General features: G+C 64.5%; 2 protein-coding genes across 3 annotated transcripts; both read right to left on the bottom strand.

The window, feature by feature from the left end:
- Positions 1-4,692: 4,692 nt before the first annotated feature.
- On the bottom strand, positions 4,693-9,353 carry DHX58 (DExH-box helicase 58). Of its 2 annotated transcripts, none has more exons than XM_076356616.1 (12): positions 9,180-9,353; positions 8,863-9,064; positions 8,556-8,746; positions 8,201-8,317; positions 7,853-7,979; positions 7,581-7,763; positions 7,238-7,494; positions 6,942-7,091; positions 6,501-6,662; positions 5,970-6,160; positions 5,626-5,722; positions 4,693-5,337 (listed from the first exon to the last, which is right to left on the bottom strand). In XM_076356616.1, exons 1-12 carry the CDS (start codon positions 9,345-9,347, stop codon positions 5,158-5,160), a joined length of 2,025 nt encoding a protein of 674 aa, XP_076212731.1. In that variant the 5' UTR covers positions 9,348-9,353; the 3' UTR covers positions 4,693-5,157. The 2 variants fall into 2 exon arrangements, with proteins under 2 accessions (XP_076212731.1, XP_076212730.1); XM_076356615.1 differs by having other exon boundaries at positions 4,693-5,307; positions 9,180-9,347.
- A 570-nt stretch (positions 9,354-9,923) lies between these two features.
- KAT2A (lysine acetyltransferase 2A) lies at positions 9,924-17,265 on the bottom strand. Its single transcript, XM_076357078.1, has 18 exons — positions 17,038-17,265; positions 15,955-16,078; positions 15,718-15,863; positions 15,257-15,346; positions 14,928-15,109; positions 14,527-14,718; positions 14,255-14,361; positions 14,000-14,107; positions 13,773-13,909; positions 13,427-13,635; positions 13,222-13,348; positions 12,813-12,923; positions 12,591-12,734; positions 12,161-12,275; positions 12,015-12,051; positions 11,790-11,853; positions 11,482-11,566; positions 9,924-11,261 (listed from the first exon to the last, which is right to left on the bottom strand). The coding sequence occupies exons 1-18, from the start codon at positions 17,263-17,265 to the stop codon at positions 11,068-11,070; spliced, it is 2,400 nt and encodes a 799-aa protein (XP_076213193.1). The 3' UTR covers positions 9,924-11,067.
- Positions 17,266-17,560: the final 295 nt, after the last annotated feature.

Genomic DNA, 17,560 nt, shown 5'->3' with positions numbered 1-17,560 from the left:
GAGGGCAGTGTTGTGCCCCGATGCTGACAGTGGATCCTGTGATCGCAGGTGGGGAGGAAGCTTGGAATAAAAGCTGGCAAGTCTGTAGCGCCACAGCCACCGGATCAGAGCTGTGTCACCGTCCCCTGGCTCTGGAACCTGGTAGCTGTTGGGAAGACAGATTTGTTTTTGCACCTGCAAGGCTGTTCCATCCTCTGCTGTCCACAGCTGAGCCCAGGCCTGCAGCTGCTGGGGCAGCTCGGTCGCTGCCTGGGGGCTGGGAGCTTCCCCGTCTCCAGCCCCAGCTTTTGTGCCCTTCTCGGGGGCATCTGGTGAACGGCTGCAGCCCCTGCCCCGAGCCCAGCAGATCAGCTGCTGCACACATGCACCCCTCACATCTGGGCAGTGGGTTGGTCTGATCCAGCCACAGCTGCACCCAGCACCCCGGGTGCAGGCTGCAGCAGTTACATGAGTGCCACCCAGCAGGAGCACCTCCCCGAGCCCCCCGGGACAAGCAGCCCCTGGTCTCGGCATCCCCATCACGGTGCCGGCAGGGACCTGTGTGCAGCAGAGGCAGCGCTGCCCCTGCAGCGCCCTGGGCACGTGCCTCCTTGTGCCACCGGCACAGCTGGCATCACCCAGCCACATGCCAGGGAGCTTTTTTAGCCTAAGCAGAATAAAACCGCAGTGATTATATTTCCTGCCTCCCTGCTCAGGGCGGGAGGGAAATTGTTTGATGCTAATCCCCTTGTTTAATCCGCCGGCAACCTGACATGCTAACAGTCAAGATTAACTCCCGGTAGGGAATCATTAGACGTACAGCCGTTGGCCGTGGGGACGGCAGAGCAGAGCAAGATGAGGACATCCCCATGCACTTTGTGGGCTCCCATGCACTCCTGGCAGTGGAGGAGAGGGGAGGTGGGAGCAGCATGGAGAGAGGGCTTTTGGTTTTCAGGATCGAGTTCCTCCATGACGCGCAGTTTTCACCAGGCTGGAATTTCCCCTGGTACAGAAAGGGAGGCTCCAGCTGTCCCGGGAAAGGTCACCTCGGGGGCTGACGTGCTCCCGGGCTCTGGCAGAGATGCCGTACGACAGCGAGATTTTCAGATGTGCCTGGGAAGCAAAATTCAGTCCCCCATCCCCCTCGCCCATGGATGCCACCAGACTCATCCTGCTGCTGCCCAAGCCTGCATCCGTGCAGGGCCAGAGCCGTAGGGGCAGGACGGAGCAGCCCCCTGGGTCAGGACCCCTGGCCCCAGGCACCCGCGGTCCAGCCAGGGCATCACTTTGAGAAAGGCACCCTGTGATCCTGCTCCAGCCACTCTGCGCCCTCCGTGCTGCAGACCTGCGCCTGATTTTGAGTTTCAATTTGTCTGACTTTATCTTCAAGCCCTCAGTTCTTATTATTCCTCTCTCAAGTTAAAGAGTCCTTTAATACCTGGCAGTTTTCTCCCTGGAAAGGTACTTTCACACTGTAATCAAGTCACATCTCGGGCTACTTTTCGATAAGCTAAACAGATTGAGCTCTAAGTCTCTGCTAAACACCCAGCCTCAGGAAAGGGCCAATCTGAGGCGCTGCCAAGCAGAGTGGAGCCGGGTTTTTTTCAGCTGGTGCATTGAAAGGTGAATTGTCGCTTTCTGATGCACTGATGATAAATGAAATGGGCTGTATAAAAATAAATCATTGCATTGCCCTCGCTCTGGAGAGGTCTGTGAGCACACATGTCTGCTAGAGGCACGAGGGGTGCTGGGGAAGGAGGATGTGGGCACTTCTGGGGCTGTGCCTGTCTCCACACCAAGCCCCGGCCTGGCAGCCTGCAGGAAGCTCACCTGCAAAAGAGCAGGTGGAAAATACCTTTGCTGCACTTTTGCCAGCAAAACTTGCTGCAGTAGCTGTTTGCTGTGGGTCTAATGGTGCCTGTCTCCACTTACAGGCAGGGAGTTATGATGCCCGGGAACATAAGTGCTTCAGGGAGCTGAGATAAGCAAAGATCCTCTGAGCCACAGACTTAAATCCAGACGTTATTGACAGGGGATGTGTCAGTGCGCAAGAACCGGTCCAGCAGCCCTCTCTAATGCCTGGCTATCGACAGGGCAATTGGAGCGATGAAGTGGGGCTTCAGGCTGGTTTAATCACAGGACAAGCCTGCCCAGCACTGCCCGAAGGGCCGGGTGCATCTGTTGCTCTCCCGTGGAGGCACAGCCATGCTTGTGCCGCAGGGGGGACAGGAGCGGGGTGACACAGGGCAGGGTGCAGCCCCCTCGGGGGAGCCCAGCCCTGAGCTGTGTGAGGAGGGGGGTGGAGCAGAGGGCCCCCCTGGCCAGGGGTCTGACCCACGGGGGGAGGACGAGCGGTGCAAAACAAAGACACTGTGCCAGTGCACGGGGAGAGCCTGCCAGAAGCAGGCTGGGGCTGGGGACATGCTGGGACAGCCCCATGACACGCAGAGCTCGTCAGACATGGACTTTCAACCTCCCTGAGTCCCTGTGGCTCCGAAGCCAGTTTATCAGCACACTCCAGACCCAATCGATGCGGGAGTGACCTGAATGGTTGATCAGAGGGGGGCAGCCACTGCCTCTGCCCTGAGCTGAGGGGTGCGGCGACAGCGCACTCGGAGGAGGCTGCCCATGACAGCCAGGGCAGATTAACAGGGGTTGCAGGGATGTGTGTCCCCGCACCCTCACGTGGGCTGGCCCCGCCACAGGCAGCCTGGGGACTCAGCCACGCGAGGCCAGCTCTGAAGGATGCCGGCTCTGAAGGACGCTGGCCAAGGTCGCAGCACTGATCGCTGCAGCTCGGCTGTTCCCTGCCGCCAGGCCCAAGGTGACCGAGCCCCCAGGAAGGAGAAGCCAGATGGGGCTGGTGTTGAAGCAGAGATGCACAGGGAGGAACAAGCAAATGCTGGATGCAGACCCACTTGCAAAACCCGCAGAGTCCCGCAGAGCAATGCTGTCCTGTCCCTGTATCCCATGGGGTCATGTGCACCCCCTCAAAAATGGGCAAATTTGGATCAATGTTGCAGAAATTCTGGGTTTGGGCACTAAAGTGGACAACCAGATCCATCTAGGCTGGTGAGAGGTCACACCACTCAGTGCTGCAGGCACCCATCAGGTTAACTCACAGCCTGGATTCTCCGAGCACAAAACAGGGCAATTTGAGCTTAGCAAAATGATCTGGGGTCCCTGCAGGAGGGATTCTGCCTGGGGAGAGGTAGGAGAGGCCATCCCAGCCCGCAGAGAGCTACAAATAACCCAAACGGCCTCATTACCCAGTTTCTGATGAACAGTAGTTTGGTTTCATGTTTCCCCCGGGGCTAACTCCACCTGAAACTGGGCTATGCCTCATTACGGCAGAAGCCGCTGCCTTCGAAGTCAGGCAGGAGCGGCACGCTTGCTCCAAGCGCGTGTCCTTGCTGGAGATAACTGCCGGCAGCGGCCCACGGTGAGGAGCCCCGATGGCCGCAGTGCCACCAGGGGTGGCTGCCCAGAGAGGGGACGAGTTTTGGATAGAGATCGCGCTCAGGCATCCAGGTGCCCCTGCCTGCGCCTGCGGCCATCGGTGCCCGGTGGAAAAGCCGCCCCTCGCCCTTCGCGGGAGCTGCTCTTGCCCAGCAGGACGGGGCCGGGAGCACGGACAGACCGCGGTCCCCCCCCAGCGCTCCCGCCTCGCCCCGCCGCCCCCGCTCCCCCCCGGGGCGCCCGGATCGACCCGTAACCCGCCGAGCAACCGCTCTGCTTACCGGAGCGGGAAGTCCCCGGGCCGGCACCGACACGCGTGGCCGGATCCCGCGGGGAAGGGGCACGCACGGAGCGGCGGGTGCGAGCGCCGCAGCCTCCCCGCCACCCGCCGGGCACCGGCTGAGCATCCTCCCGCCGGCGGGCGGCTCCCCCCGGGCCGGGCCGGGCCCGCTGCCCCGGGCGTCCCCCGGCTCCCCGGGCATCGCCCGCATCCCACGGCCGGGCCGGGCCGGGGCTTCCCTCTAGCGACCGTCGGCGGGAGAGCACGCCGGGGGGGGACGCGGGATCCGGGGCTGCAGCATCCCGGCTCGGCCGCGGGGACCCCGAGCCCCCGGCACCGAACCCCCCCCGAGGCCGGCCCGGGCCCGGGCCCGGGGACCTGCCGCAGGTCCTGCGGCTCCCTCAGCCTCCCCGGCTCGGAAGGAAGGGGCCCGGCGAGCCCTGCTTCCCCGGGGCAGCCCCAGCTCAGGCCTCAGGGACACCTGGAGCAGTCAGTGCAGGGGCAGGGGCACACAACCCCTTCCCCGAGCCCGGGCGCCCAGGCAGGGTGACTCCAGCCACACCGTGCTGGACACCCCTTTCAGCCTCAGCAGTTTCTTTCATTTCTGCCAGAAGGTCGAATCCACCCACAGCTCCAGGCTGCGTTCCTGCAGGGCTGAGCTGCCCCAGAGGGGCTGAGGCTCGTTCTGGGCCACGGGAAGGTTTGGTCTTGGGTGGGTGGGTGAGGTGGGTTGCTCAGGCCAGTGTCTGTGGGGAGGGGTAGGAACTGGGGCAGCCCCACACATGCAACTCACTCCAGGCACTCGCAGGTGCCTCCCTGGGGACCCCTGTGCTGCCAGTGCGGTGTGCGGTGGGATCTGGCTCTCCAGCAGGCGATGGGGTGGTCTGGCTCCAGTGCAAGGGCTGTCCCGCATCGAACCTGCCTGTGCACAGCGAGCTCTAGCGATGAATGAAACCGCCAACACTTCCCTTGTTCCCAGCACACACACACGTTTTTAATGGAGGACCATTGAACTCACAAAGCAGACCAGAAGCTGCCAGAGAAACGCTGGGCCATGTCCTGGGCCCATGTGAAATGGCTGGTTCTCCTGGCAGGGCGGTGTACCAGCCGTGGAGACAGCCCCCTGAGCCTGGCAGCGCTGGGTGGCAGGAGGGGAAGGCAGGGGCATGGGGAGCAGCTGCCAGCAGGCAGGGAAGGGTTTGGGTGCTTTCCCATCCCAGTGTCTTGTCCTTTCTGCGTGGGCGCAGCAAAGCCTCCTCCTGCAGTCACTGGCTCTAGCAAGGGATGTGCTGCTGCAGCTCAGTCCAGCAAAGACGAGCAAGCCATGGCTCTCTGTCTGCACAGGCCTGGAGGGAGGGTCCCACGCCAAGGGCGATGGGAAGGGTCCCACTGTCCCAGGAGGTGGCCTGGGAATAGTTCCCTTCTGAGCAGAGCCCGCGCTAGAAGGACTGGCCGTGGGTGCTGGAGCAGTACTCCAGGTAGTCAAACTCCTTGACGAGGAATGTCACATTGCTCCACTTCTTGTACCTCCTCCTCTCAGCTGGCGTCTCCACCACAAAGTTTTTGATGCAGAGGATGGGCAGCTTCACCTGCCGATAGATCATCTCCATTCCCCAGTCCTGTGTGGGCAGGGAGGGGACAGTCACGCAGCCCGCGGCACAGCGTCCCCGGGCTGCAGGGCCATGCACACCTGGGATGGAGGCAGCTTCTTGCTCCCAGGGTATGTCCCCCTTTGAAGACGGCTGCCCATGTCCATGTCCCGCATGTGCAGCATGCACATCACACGGGCATGTGCTGAAGGGAGATACAGCTCCATTCCTCAGCCAGGAGCTGGGGCACAAGGCATGTCCCCTCCTGCCCCTCCAGTGCCGACTGGGTTGCAACCACGGGGGGATTGCTGCACTCACCTGGCTGCACTCACTGCACATGATGCGGCAGCCGGGCTCCCAGTCCTTGAAAGTCCGCTGGAACTGTATTTTCTCAGAGGAAACTCTGTAATACAACCTGCAAGGAAGGGGCCAAAAGACACTAAGGACAATGGTCCAGGGGACAGAAATGGGGGGTGTGCTACCATAGTCACACAGTCCTACAAAGCCCCCACAACCTCCCTGGACCGTTGTCCCCAAGAAAGAGCTGGCAGCAGGCTGCTGCCACCCCCTGCCCATCCTGAGTGGAGCGTGCCGCAGCTCGTGCAAGTGATGCCTGACAGCCAGGCTCTGCCCACTCGCCCCTGCCAGCACCCAGCTCCTACCCGAAGTTGGGGTTGATGTTAACGTGGTGCATGCTCTCCACGGTGCGGATGTCGCTGCCGCGGCACACTGCCATGTTGCAGTTGACGCAGTAGAGGTAAACAGCATCCGGGTTGTGCAGCTGCCGCCTCTCGCTGATCCTGGCCTCCTTCATTAGGCAGCTGGCAACGGCAACTCGCTGCAGCTCGCCGATCTGCAGAGGGAAGGGGGAAGCAGGACGGCGGGGAGGACAGGCGTCAGCGCAGGGCAATGGGCACGGACAGATGGCAGACATGGCAAGACACATGGCCGTGGAGAGATGCACTGTCCCAGAGAGTGCGAGCCGCATGGCAGGATGGGCAGGGCAGGATAGGCAGGGCAGGATGGGCACGCACTACCCTGTGCACCTGATGCTGCCCCCTCCAAGGAGCTGGTGCTGCTGTGAGGGGAGAGCAGGCGGCCAAAACCAGGGCGCAAAGGGCTGTGCCCAAGCAGCAGATGCAGGCAGGAGCTGCCCGGCCCTCCTGGTGCTCAGGGCAGTGCCCAGTGCTCACCTTGAGGCGGTACGCCTGCTCGGGCATGGCTTGCACCGCTCTGATCGCCCTCTCCATGAGCTCCACGAGGTCCTCGTTGAGCAGCTCACGGGAGACCTCTCTGCTGCTGGCTTTAGCGAGGACGGAGTAGACGCTGTTCTTGGCACGGGCACGGCCCTGGGCCTGCAGCAGAAGGGCCAAATGCTGCGGTCACCAGAGGAGGGCCATGGCCAACCCCCCCTGCCTCCCCGTGCCACCCCACAAGGATGGATCCACCCTCCGCACCCGCTCCGCCTCACCAAGGAGGTGCTCTGCCAGGGGCTGGGCTCATCCCCAGGGAGCTGCCAGTGGGCGTGGGATGCGAGAGCCCCCGTGTCCCACCTCCGTGGCTTTGGGGTGTCCCAGCAGGCTGCCCCCCACATGGAGCCAGGCAGAGTGGCCAGAAGGAGCCCGGGTAGCTACCTGCATCATGGCGATCTCGTTGGTCATCAGCCCGTAGCGGACCACGATGTTGCACTCGGGGATATCCAGGCCCTCCTCAGCCACGCTGGTGGAGAAGAGCAGGTTGAGGGCTCCCTCGCGGAACAGCTTGATCACGTCCTGCTGCTCATTCTGAGGGGAGAGGGGGGTGATGCTTCAGCAGCTGCATAGGGCTCCGAGCCCCAGGCAGCACCCACAGCACCCACAAAGTGTGGAGAGAGGGTTAGGGCTGGATCCCTCCCAGGACCCTGTCCAGCTCCTTCCCACCCTCTGCTCACCTGCGTCATGTGCCTGGTCTGGTTGCTGTAGCCAGTGCCGGTGAGGACGGCAGCCCTGATGTGCTGCCCACTGAGCGTGGCCGTGTCCTGCAGCCAGCTGAGCAGGCTGTGGGCGCTCTGCCGGGTCTTGGTGAAGATGATGCCACGAGAAGCGGCCGGGGGCTGGAAGTGCTCCCGCAGGATCTCCTCCAGCTTGCCCAGCCTGGGGTTCTCGTAGCGCCGGTCTCCGGCAAGCGCCTGCAGGCTCGTCCTATTCTCTGCGCAGGCGAGTGGGGTGTCAGGGGAGCTCCTACCCCCCCCCAAACGCAGCCAGCACCAACCCCCCCTCCAGGCCCTCCATTACCCTCAAACGTGGTGGTGAGGAACCGTTCAGTAGGGTCCTTCATGTCCCGCTCGGTGGCATAGAACTGCTGGAGGTACTGGAAGGCGTCAATCATCCGCACCGTGTCGTTGATCAGCAAAGCGTCATTGTACTTGCGCAGGTGCAGCATGCACACCCGCATCTTGCGACAAAATGTCTCTGCCGCTGGCAAGGGCCGGGGCATGCTGCGGTCACAGTCTTGGCCCCACGGCTGCCAGCTCTGCCCCGCCGCACCCGCACTGCCACCTCCTCACCTCTCTTCTCCAGCTCCACGATGCGCTGCTCATAAATCTGCGTGCCAAAGTCCTGCGGCAGGCTGGGCATCTCCATGTACTGCTGGATCCGCTCCATGACCTTCTTCAGCTGCTCGCCAAAGGGGTCCTGGGAGCAGAGAAGGGCTCAGGACCCGAGGAATCGGGGACATTGCTCCGGACAGCCTTGGAGGCGCAGCACAGAGCACCTGGCCTGGGGTTAGGGGCTGTTTGCATGGCAGGACCCGGAGGGTTGCGGGATCCCCCTGCACCAAAGCTCTGGGTCAAGTGATTCCTCAGATTGGCCTGTGCTAAGTGGATGGAGGGACACAGTCCCCGGCCGCCCCTCACCTGCGCTCTCTCCTGGCAGAGGTCGTACTGCTTCCTGGGCTGCGGGACGTGGCTCTGAAGGTGCTGCAGCTCCTCCTGCACCGACGTGATTTTCTCAGCGTCCAGGTTGGCACAGATCTGAGAGGGCGAGACCTCACTTCCAGCCCTGAGCCCTGGCAGCCCAGGGCGATGCGGCACGTGGTGCTTGCTGGCACCCCAGCAAGTTCGGGGCTGTCCTGTGCTGCCCAGCTGCCCAGCACCTGCACACCGGGTTATCAACACCCATCCCAAGGGACACCTTGCTACACCCCGGGAGAAGCTGTGCCTGGGGCTGTTGCACCCTGTCTTGGTGCAGGACGGGGGGCGCAGGACCCACCTGCAGGATGTGCTCTACAGCCCCCTCGAAGGAGGTTGCCCCCCCGGTGCCGGGGGATGCTGTCAGGCCCAGGACCTGCGGCAAATCCTGCTGCCCGCTGAGCTTGTGCTGGAGGTAATTCAGCATGATTTTGTTGTAGACGGCTTCCTTGTGCGTGTGGTGGCACTCGTCTATCACCAGCAGTGAGAAATCTGCGCCAGGCAAGGGAGGGGAGCGGGCTGAGCTACGCCAGCGGCGGAGACTCAGCAGGACCAGTCCCACCCCAGCCTGGCCGCAGGGAGAGCAGCACTGGGGGTCCCGCGCCCACCTGTCAGCTCCACACGCGTGTCCTCCTCCTTGCTGACCAGCGCGTTCTGCAGGATCTGGGCTGTGCAGATGACAATGTCGCTCTGCTTCACCACACAGGCAAAGAAGAATTTGTGGCTGCTGTCCCCGCTGATGGCCGTCACCCTGAAGTCCTTCTGCAGCACATGGAACTCCTTCTTGGCGTGCTGGTCCACCAGGTGCACCTGCGCCCACGAGACCCCGCTCAGCCCCTGCCCAGGACCACCGCCTGGGAGCCAGTGTCCGGCAGGTGCCGGCACCCCATTACCCCTGGGGCAGGGGACCGGGGTTGGGGGGCACCTTGTTGACCAGCATAGCCACCCTGCCGCCCCGCCGGCTCTCCAGGTGCTGCTGGCAGATGTGGACAGCAGCGCGGGTCTTGCCGGCACCCGTGGGCAGCCAGATGATGCTGTTGCGGCCATGCAGGGCCGGGCCCACCACCTCCCGCTGGTAATCCCGCAGCTCCATCCCGCTCCGCCGCTGCCGCTGCTGGTCCCAGCCGGGAAACGAAACTCGGGGCGGCGCGTCCTGCCGGAGCCCCAGCGAGCGAGAGCCCCAGCGAGGGGGGGCCCCGCCGGCCGCGCTGCCGGGACCGGGCGGGCAGCAGGGCCGGGCTGAGCCAGGCTGGGGCGAACCGAGCAGGGCTGAGCCGGGCTGAGCCGCGCTGCCCGCGCCCCCGCCGCTGCCCCCCTCCCGGTGCCTGCCCGGCCCGCAGCGGCCCGGGACCCCCCTCCCGGGAGCCCCGGCCACGAACAGAAACCGAAACCGCGCGGAGGTCCCGCAGCCGCGGCCCCCCCCCGTGCAGCCCCCCCCCTGCACCCCAACCGGCCCCTGCTCCCTGGCCAGTCCGGGCACCCCAGGGCAGCAGCGTGCACCCTGGTTCAGCCCAGTGCACCCCAACCAGTCCGTGCAGCCCCGCCTGGCCCCGGGGCTGTCTGCATCCTCCCCGCGCTGAGCTGCTCCTGTCCCTCTCCCCAACTCAAATACAATCCCCCCCGAGCATCCCAGGCTGCCAACTGTGGGGCCAGACACAAGGATGCAGCTGGGTCTGCACAAGGACATTTATTTAAAAAAAAACAAACAAACAAAAAAAAAAAACCCAAAACAACAGTCAAGTGGAATGAGTGGCAGGGAGGTGGTGAAGGGGGCTGGTCCCACTCTGGCAAGGCCAGCGAGCCCCAGAGCATCACCAGTGCCCACACAGCGATGACAGCACGAGGGGTAAGGCAGCAGGCAACCAAGCGAGGGTCAGGGACAAGTCAGTGCTGGGGTCGGGTGCTCCCCAGCCCAGCGCCCAAGGAGGCATGGGGGGGAACACAGCCTGCGAGGCACAAGGAGGGGGCAGCAAGGGGGGAGGTGAGCAGGAGCCGACCCCACACCCAGGGGCAGAGGCTGGCTCGTAGCTGCAGCAGAACAGGGGACCCCTGCCCCAGGAGCCGGAGCAGCAGCCAAGGCAGCCCAGCCCTCACCACTCCCGGCCAGGCAAGGGGCAGCCCCCGCTGGCAGCAGGAGCAGGCAGGGAGGGCTGCAGGGGCAGGGAGGGCTGGGTCCCTGCCAGGGGCAGAGGCAGGGCTGGGGGTAGACCTGCCCCCAGGGGGAGGGAAGAGCTGATAGAGGCAGCAGAAGCTGGGGGGTGCAGGGGCAGAGCACCCCCTCACAGCAGGACCCTAGACCACAAAGCAGCATCTCTGCCTGCAGCCAGGGGCGGGCAGGGCTGAGCCCTGCCGTACATTCAACAAGAGGGGCAGGGGCTGCCTGTGCGTGGACGGAAGCAGAAAACCAAAGCACTTGTGTGCCCCTGCCCTGTTGCGGAGAGCTGGGGCAGAAGGCACGACCCTGGGGAGGAGGGTAGTGCTGGTGCCAGGGCGGGGGGGGGCCCCAGCCCCCAGGGAGAGGCAGGAACTCAGCACTGCCCCTGCCCCAGGCAGATCCCAATGAAGCGGCTCCAGCCCCGCTGCTCACACCCCCAACCAGGAGAGGCAGCCGACAGCTTGGGGTTAAAAGCACCGGGCACCCCTGCTCCCCTCACCGCCCCCCAGCCCGAGGGAAGGCCCAGCTCCCCCAGGCTGCTCAGCAGCAACAAAACCCTCCAGAAGCCCCTGCCCACAGAGCGGGGCCAGGTCCCATGGAGAGCCCTGCCCCTCCCAGGGGGGATGCCGCTGGCCAAGGCGCATCCAGGCCAGCTCTCCTACTTGTCGATGAGCCCCCCCTCCTTGAGCTTGAAGTAGAAGAACTTCTCCAGGGTGTTGGCACACTTGCAGTAATCGCTGTCGGGCGGGTTGTACTCGCGGCAGTTGGTGATGATGCGCTGCAGGTCAGCGATGAACAGCTTCTTGGTGACGTAGTAGCGGTTCTTCAGGCGCTCGGTCATGGTCTTCAGGTCTGGGGGTGGGGAATGGTCAGGCCCCCCCAGGCCTCTGCACCCCCCAGCCACGAAGCTGGACACCAACCGAGGGTCCTCTCTCTTCTGGGCTGTCCTGGGGCTCCCAGCACCCCACTGCCCCAGCCAGGAGACCCCCTCCCCAGCACAGACCCCGCAGACAGGGGGTCTGCAGCCCTCCCTCCACCATCCTGCGCCCAGGGTCTGGGCACAACCACCTACCGATGGGGAAGCGAATGATTTCGTAGTAGTCCGGTGCCTCCGACTTCTTCACCGGCTCCATGAAGGGCCACGCGCTGGGGTGGGTCTGGGGAGAGGGCAGGGGGCAGGTTACAGCAGCGAGCGCAGGCAGCCAGCGCAGGCAGCCCCTGCCTGCCCCAGCACACAGGGGTCCTGCTCCCCATGTGCCTGGGTCACCCCACCTGCCCCCTGAGGGCACAGCCCAGGACAGCCTGTCCCGGGGGAGGCAGCTCCAAGGGCTGTCAGGGGGATGGACACCCCGGAGCAGAGGGTCCCCCTCCTGCCCGCACCTTGATCTGGGCCAGGAGGTTCTTCAGGGTGTTGTAGAGCTGGTCCGGATCCTTCAACTCTTTTCTGCAGGACAAAACCAGCGCCTGTCAACCCAAGGGCGGGCAGCCTCTCTCCATCCCACTACTCCCACCTCCCCATCCCAGCGCCAGAGCAAGGAGCAGCCTGAGCCGAGCCCCCGCAGCCCAGCTGCTGCAGGACACCCACCCCTCCTGCGCAGCACTCACCCCTTCTCCTTCCCCAGCGGTTTCCATCCCGTTTCTCCTGGAAATCAAGGGTCAATGTCACCACATCTGCCCCATGCCCATGGGCGAGGGAGGACAGAGACCTCCTGCCAGACAGCCCTTCCCCGCCAGAAGCTGGCAGGACTCACTGATGCCGGGGACGCTCTCGATGGGGATCTGCCGCACGCCCTCCTTGAAGCAGGTCAGGCCAGGGTAGACCTTGCGGATCTGCGCTTGCTTCCTCTCAATCAGCTTCTTGATGATCTGCAGTGGGAAGGGTGGGTTGGAAGCAGGGAGGTGAGCAGGGACTGCAGGATGCTCAGGGGAGCCAAACCATGACGTGGGACCCCACAGGCCCAGACCACCGGCTGCACCCACTGCCCAGGGCCAGAGCCAACCCCGGCCACTGTAAATGCCACCACAGTGCCCCATGTCTGCCCCACAAGCCTGCTCCCAGGGGAGATTCAAGGGACAGTTCCCAAGGGCCGATACATCCCCACACCTCTCCCCTGCCTTCAGGAGGCAGCTGGCAGGGGCCAGAGCAGGCAGAGCCTTGCGCCGCCTGCCTGCGGGAGGTACCTCCTTCTGCTTCTTGATGATGTGGGAGAGCTCGGTGTAGGGGATGCGGGGGTTCAGCTCACACTCCATCAGGGTCGCCCCCTCATAGTCCTTGATGTAGCCCAGGTAGCGGCTCTTGGGGACCTTGATGTCCTTGGAAAAGCCCTAGGAGGGAGAGGGCAGGCGGGAGGGGGTTGGTGGGCAGGAGGGCCAAGGGGAGCCGCCCCAGGGGAAGGAACCCACCTGCTTCTTGAAGTAGCCGATGGCATACTCGTCCGCGTAGGTTAGGAAGTAGAGAATGTTGTGCTTTATGTGGTACTCCTTCAGGTGGTTCATCAGGTGCGTCCCGTAGCCCTGGGGGAGCCGCCGTGAGACAGGGATCCCCTTGCGCCCCCCAGGCAGCCCGTGTTGGACGGGACACATGGTCCCCTCCCGCCCATGGACACGGGCAGCTGGAAGACATGCCCAGAGCAATTGCTGCTGCTTGTGGCTGGCCAGTGCTGAGCAGGTCTGGGCTACCCCAGGGGTGGGGACACCCCCGTGCTCTCCCAGCTACAGCAGGACCATCCTGCTTCTCCCACAGGCCCCCACCCACCGGCCCACTCCTCCCCACCCCATGTGCTGTGCCCACCACCCGCCTCCCTACTCTCACCTTCACTTGTTCATTGGACGTCACGGCGCAGAAGACGATCTCCGTGAAGCCCTGGGTGGGGAACATGCGGAAGCAGATCCCCCCAATCACTCGGCCGTCCTTGATCAGTGCCAGGGTCTTGTGCTTCCTGCAGGCAGCGAGGCCAAGGGTGAGATGGGAGCCCCCACCCCGTGCCAACTCCCCCCGCACCCCCCGAGCCACGCACGGGTCGAAGACGAGGCGAGTGATGTACTCCTTGGGCATGCGGGGCAGCTGGTGTGAGAAGACATTCTGCAAGCCCACCAGCCACATCAGGATCTTCTTGTTGGACTTCTGCGAGAGTGAGTTGCCGATGACGTGGAACTCAATGATGCCACGGCGCTCCTCCAGTCGGGCCGTCTCGTCCCGTGCCGCGTTTGCTGACAGCAGGCTGGTCTGGGGGGTGCAGGGGGTTTCAGTGACCCCAGCACACCCTCCATGGGGGGAGCCCAGCCAGGCCCCAGCACACCAGGAAATCAGCTCTGCGGGCCCTGGAGAGCACCGGTGCCGCCTCAGTGCCCCCCACCCCATACCTCGGGGCCCAGCATGGCAGCGGGGTCCGTGATGGTCAGCATGACCTCGTTCACCAGCTCCATGGGGATGTCTCCCATGACGCGGATCCGCTTGGCATCTTCCAGCGTCAGGCTCTCGGGCAGCTTCCGCTTCTCCCCTGGGGCGTGGAGCAGAGCGGCACATCCAGCACCGGGAGGGACCAAGGAAGGTCCCAGCTCTCCCAGTGTTGGGCTCACACCAGCCCTACCTGGCAGGGGCTCTGGAGTGCTGGCATCCATGCTCGCGGCAGAGCTGCTGTTGCTGAGCTTCTTGCTGAAGAGTGGAGTGGTGGGCACAGCAACGGTGCTGACCGCGGCTGGAAGAGACCAACGATGCCCGTGACTGCCAGAAAGCAGCTCGCCACACCGTGGCAGCCCAGCCGCCGCCACTGGCCAAGGCTCACCCACCACCTCAGTCCTTTATCCTACAGCCCCCAAGCCGGGGGGGCTGCTCCCTGAGATACCTGGGCGAGACACCAGCTGGGCACCCTCTGTGGCTGGCACGGTGAAATCAGCCTCCCAGATCGGAGAGTTCTCACCATAGATCTCCTCCTCCAGCATGGACAGGAACCTGGCAGGGAGCGGCACGTCAGCCGGAGAGCAGGCACCGGGCACGCACAGCCCCATGGCTCCGCACACAGTGGGGAGCACAGGCGGTCGTGCTCGGTGTGCAAGTGCCCCAAGGGAGGAGAGCCTCCTCAGCGGTGCAGCAGCCATCCCCGCATCGGGCACTTACTTGGGGAAGTGGGTGAGGATCAGTGTCCGCTTTTCTGGCACCAGCTTGTCCTTCTCCACCCGGAACTTCTCTAGAAGCTGCCGGCGGGTGACCGTGAAGATAGACTTCAGGAGGCTGCGCCCAAAGACGTGGGTGGTCTCATAGCGGGGAAGGCTGTCACAGCTCTGAGGCACATGGCAGTAGCACAGCCACCTAGGAGACAAGAACACGCTCCAGTGACGGGGCTGGGACCAGCAACCCCAGAGCATCCACATCCCTCCTGGGACAACAGTACTGGAAGCAGGGACGAGGAGAGCAGGGGAGAGGCATAGACCCCAGGAGTCAGGGGCCAGCCCCACGCAGGGGTGGGAGGAGCGGGCAGACCCCCAGGCTGGCTGGCTCAGACCCCCTCCCGCCCTCACCTCGTGTAGTTGACCTTGTAGGTGGCCACATCGTCGTTTTGGGAGCGCTGCCGGAACTGGGACGGTGTCTCCAGCTTCCAGTAGTTGAGGCAGAGCAGGAACATCTTGGAGAGCTCGTACATGGTCTGCCGCTCCTTGGGTGGCAAGTGGCTGAACTTGTACTGGACGAAGTTCAGGACTCCCTGTGGAGAGGAAGGGGTGGTGGTGGGGCACCGGGTGCTGCACCAGACCCTTCAGTGCTGCCCCCCAAAGAGGGAGGGGACCGTGCAAGAGCAGCAAAACACAGGACAAGTCATCAGTGCAACGCATGAGCCTGACAGCGGCCTCACCTGCTCAATGTTTGGTTTCTCAAAGGGGGGGCTCCCCAGGGACCCCTCGACCACAGGCTGGCTCATCTGCAGGATGCACTTCCGCAGAAGCTGCAAAGACACCATCAGACACAGTTATGGACCGAGGTCCCAAGACCAGGCACACCATGAGCAGTGGAAGTGGCAGAACGCTGCTGCGGGGCTGCACCGATTTACACAGCCAGGAAGGTGCCAGGGTCCACCTCGAAGCATGCCCGTTTCTTCCCTGGAAACCTCCCTCCCAGGGGAATTCAAGGCCAGGAGAGCAGTCGCCCCCAGAACAGGGTCAGCGTTTCAGGTCTCCAGATGGGCTGGTGGGATGGCTCACAGCCACAGACCACAGCTCCCAGCAGAGCAGGCAGAGGACAAGCAGCAGGACAGCAGCCCCAGCTCCCTGGCAATGCTGAGGGACCCCTGCGCAACGTGTCCAGCCCCAGACACACCTTGAACAGGTAGAAATACACCTGCTTGGTGTCCGTGTCCTCCTCCTTGTGCACTGACATGAAGAGGTTTTCCACGTCCACCACCATACCCAGCAGCCGGTTGATCTCCTCCTCCGAGACGTTCTCCAGGTGGGACACGTGGTCCGCTGTGGCGGAGAGAAAGCCACAGTGAGACCGGGGGGGTCAGCACCGCTCCCCCTCCCCAGGGGGGTCCCGGGTACTCCGCAGGGGGGTTACCCAGTGCATGGCCGCAGCTCCGGCAGGGCTCGCTCAGGTTGGTCACCGGCTGCTGCAGGTCCATGCGGGGGGCAGTGGGAGGGTTGGGGTTCTTCCAGCCGTTGCACTTGCAGGCGTCATTGGCCTGGGACAAGGGACAGGAGAGGCCATCACACAGCGGCCCATGCGATGCCTTGTACCAAGGCTGCCACCTTCTCTGGCCAAACAGCTCCCCCCACAAAGTCTCCTCCATCTGTCCCACCCATCCCTACTTACCCACCCCAGCTTTCCTCCGCACCCACCCTGCATGACCCAGAACCCTAACAATCTCTCACATTTCTCCTGTGCACAGCCCCAAGATCCTGCAGCCCCTGCCCATGGATGTCCTTGCATCTCCCTTACACAACTCAGCACTCTCCTCCTGCCCCCCTTGCCTACACACGGCCCAGCACCCACTCCTGCATCCCATGCACGGTCCAGCAAGCTCTTCCTACACCCCCCAGCCATGCACAGCCCAGCATCTCCTTCCTGCACCCCACACGCAGCTCAGCACCCCACTCCTGCACCCCTCGCACAGCTCAGCACCCCCCTCCTGCACCCCCTGTCCATGCATGTCCTTGCATCCCCCTTCTGCACCCCGTGCACAGCTCAGCACCCCCCTCCTGCATCCCCTGTCCATGCATGTCCTTGCATCCCCCTTCTGCACCCCATGCACAGCTCAGCACCCCCCTCCTGCAACCTCCTGCAACCTCCTGCCCAGGCCCACCCTTGCACCATCCTCCTGCACTCCCTACATGCTCCTCCTGCATCCCCTGCCCATATGCGTCCTCGCACCCCCCGCTCCTGCATCCCCCACCCATGCAAGTTCTTGCACCTCCACTCCTGCACCCCCTGCCCAGCTCAGCACCCCCCTCCTGCACGCCCTGCCCATGCACGTCCTTGCACCACCCTCCTGCACCCCCTGCACGGCTCAGCACCCCCCTCCTGCATGCCCTGCCCATGCACATCCTTGCACCACCCTCCTGCACCCCGCTCCTGCACCCCCGGACCGTGTCCAGCCCAGCACCCCCCCCGCCGGTTCTGCCCGGTGCCGGTCCAGCCCACCTTGCAGGCCGAGAAGACCCCCAGCTTCTCCAGCTTCTTGCCGCGGGGGAACCCGCGCACCTGCGCCTTGCGCTGGCTCGCCCGCTGCTGCTGGCTCAGCCCGGGACGCGCCGGGTCGCTGGACCCCGCTCCTCCCGCCGCCGCGCCGCTCCCAGCCCCTCCGCTCCCCGCCGCTGTCCCCGGGCCCGGCGGAGGCCGCCCGGGCTGCGCGGCCTCCGGCTCCGCCATGCCGGGCCCGGCGTGCGCTCCGCGCTTACTGCGCCTGCGCGCCGGGCACGCCGGGATCCGTAGTCCGCCGCGGCGAGGGGGTGGGTCCGGTGCTCCCGGGGCCGGTTCAGGCCGCCCGCAGCCCCGGGCGGGAGCGAGCTTCCGCCCGGGGCTGCGGGCGGCCTGAACCGGCCGGAGAGGGTCGAGGTCCGGGCCCGACGGTGACCGACCGACCGCCCCGAGAGCCCCTCCCGGGGCGGTGCCGGCGGCGCGGGGCCATCACTGCCCGGAGGAGCCCACCCCTCCGGTAACCGGT

This window comes from Aptenodytes patagonicus, chromosome 20 (assembly GCF_965638725.1).
Source record: "Aptenodytes patagonicus chromosome 20, bAptPat1.pri.cur, whole genome shotgun sequence".
NCBI classification, from domain to species: domain Eukaryota; kingdom Metazoa; phylum Chordata; class Aves; order Sphenisciformes; family Spheniscidae; genus Aptenodytes; species Aptenodytes patagonicus.
This window is presented reverse-complemented; position numbering and strand designations above follow the sequence as displayed.

Coding starts and splice junctions, on each gene's coding strand:
- DHX58 (XM_076356616.1), bottom strand. CDS start 9,347: ATGGAGCTGCGGGATTACCAGCGGGAGGTGGTGGGCCCGGCCCTGCAT. Junction 7,495..7,580: donor CCTCACCACCACGTTTGAGG/GTAATGGAGGGC, acceptor TCGCCTGCGCAG/AGAATAGGACGAGCCTGCAG. Junction 5,338..5,625: donor TGTGCAGTGAGTGCAGCCAG/GTGAGTGCAGCA, acceptor CTGCCCACACAG/GACTGGGGAATGGAGATGAT.
- KAT2A (XM_076357078.1), bottom strand. CDS start 17,265: ATGGCGGAGCCGGAGGCCGCGCAGCCCGGGCGGCCTCCGCCGGGCCCG. Junction 14,362..14,526: donor ATCCTCACCCACTTCCCCAA/GTAAGTGCCCGA, acceptor GCTCCCTGCCAG/GTTCCTGTCCATGCTGGAGG. Junction 11,854..12,014: donor CCGCTGGGGAAGGAGAAGGG/GTGAGTGCTGCG, acceptor TTTGTCCTGCAG/AAAAGAGTTGAAGGATCCGG.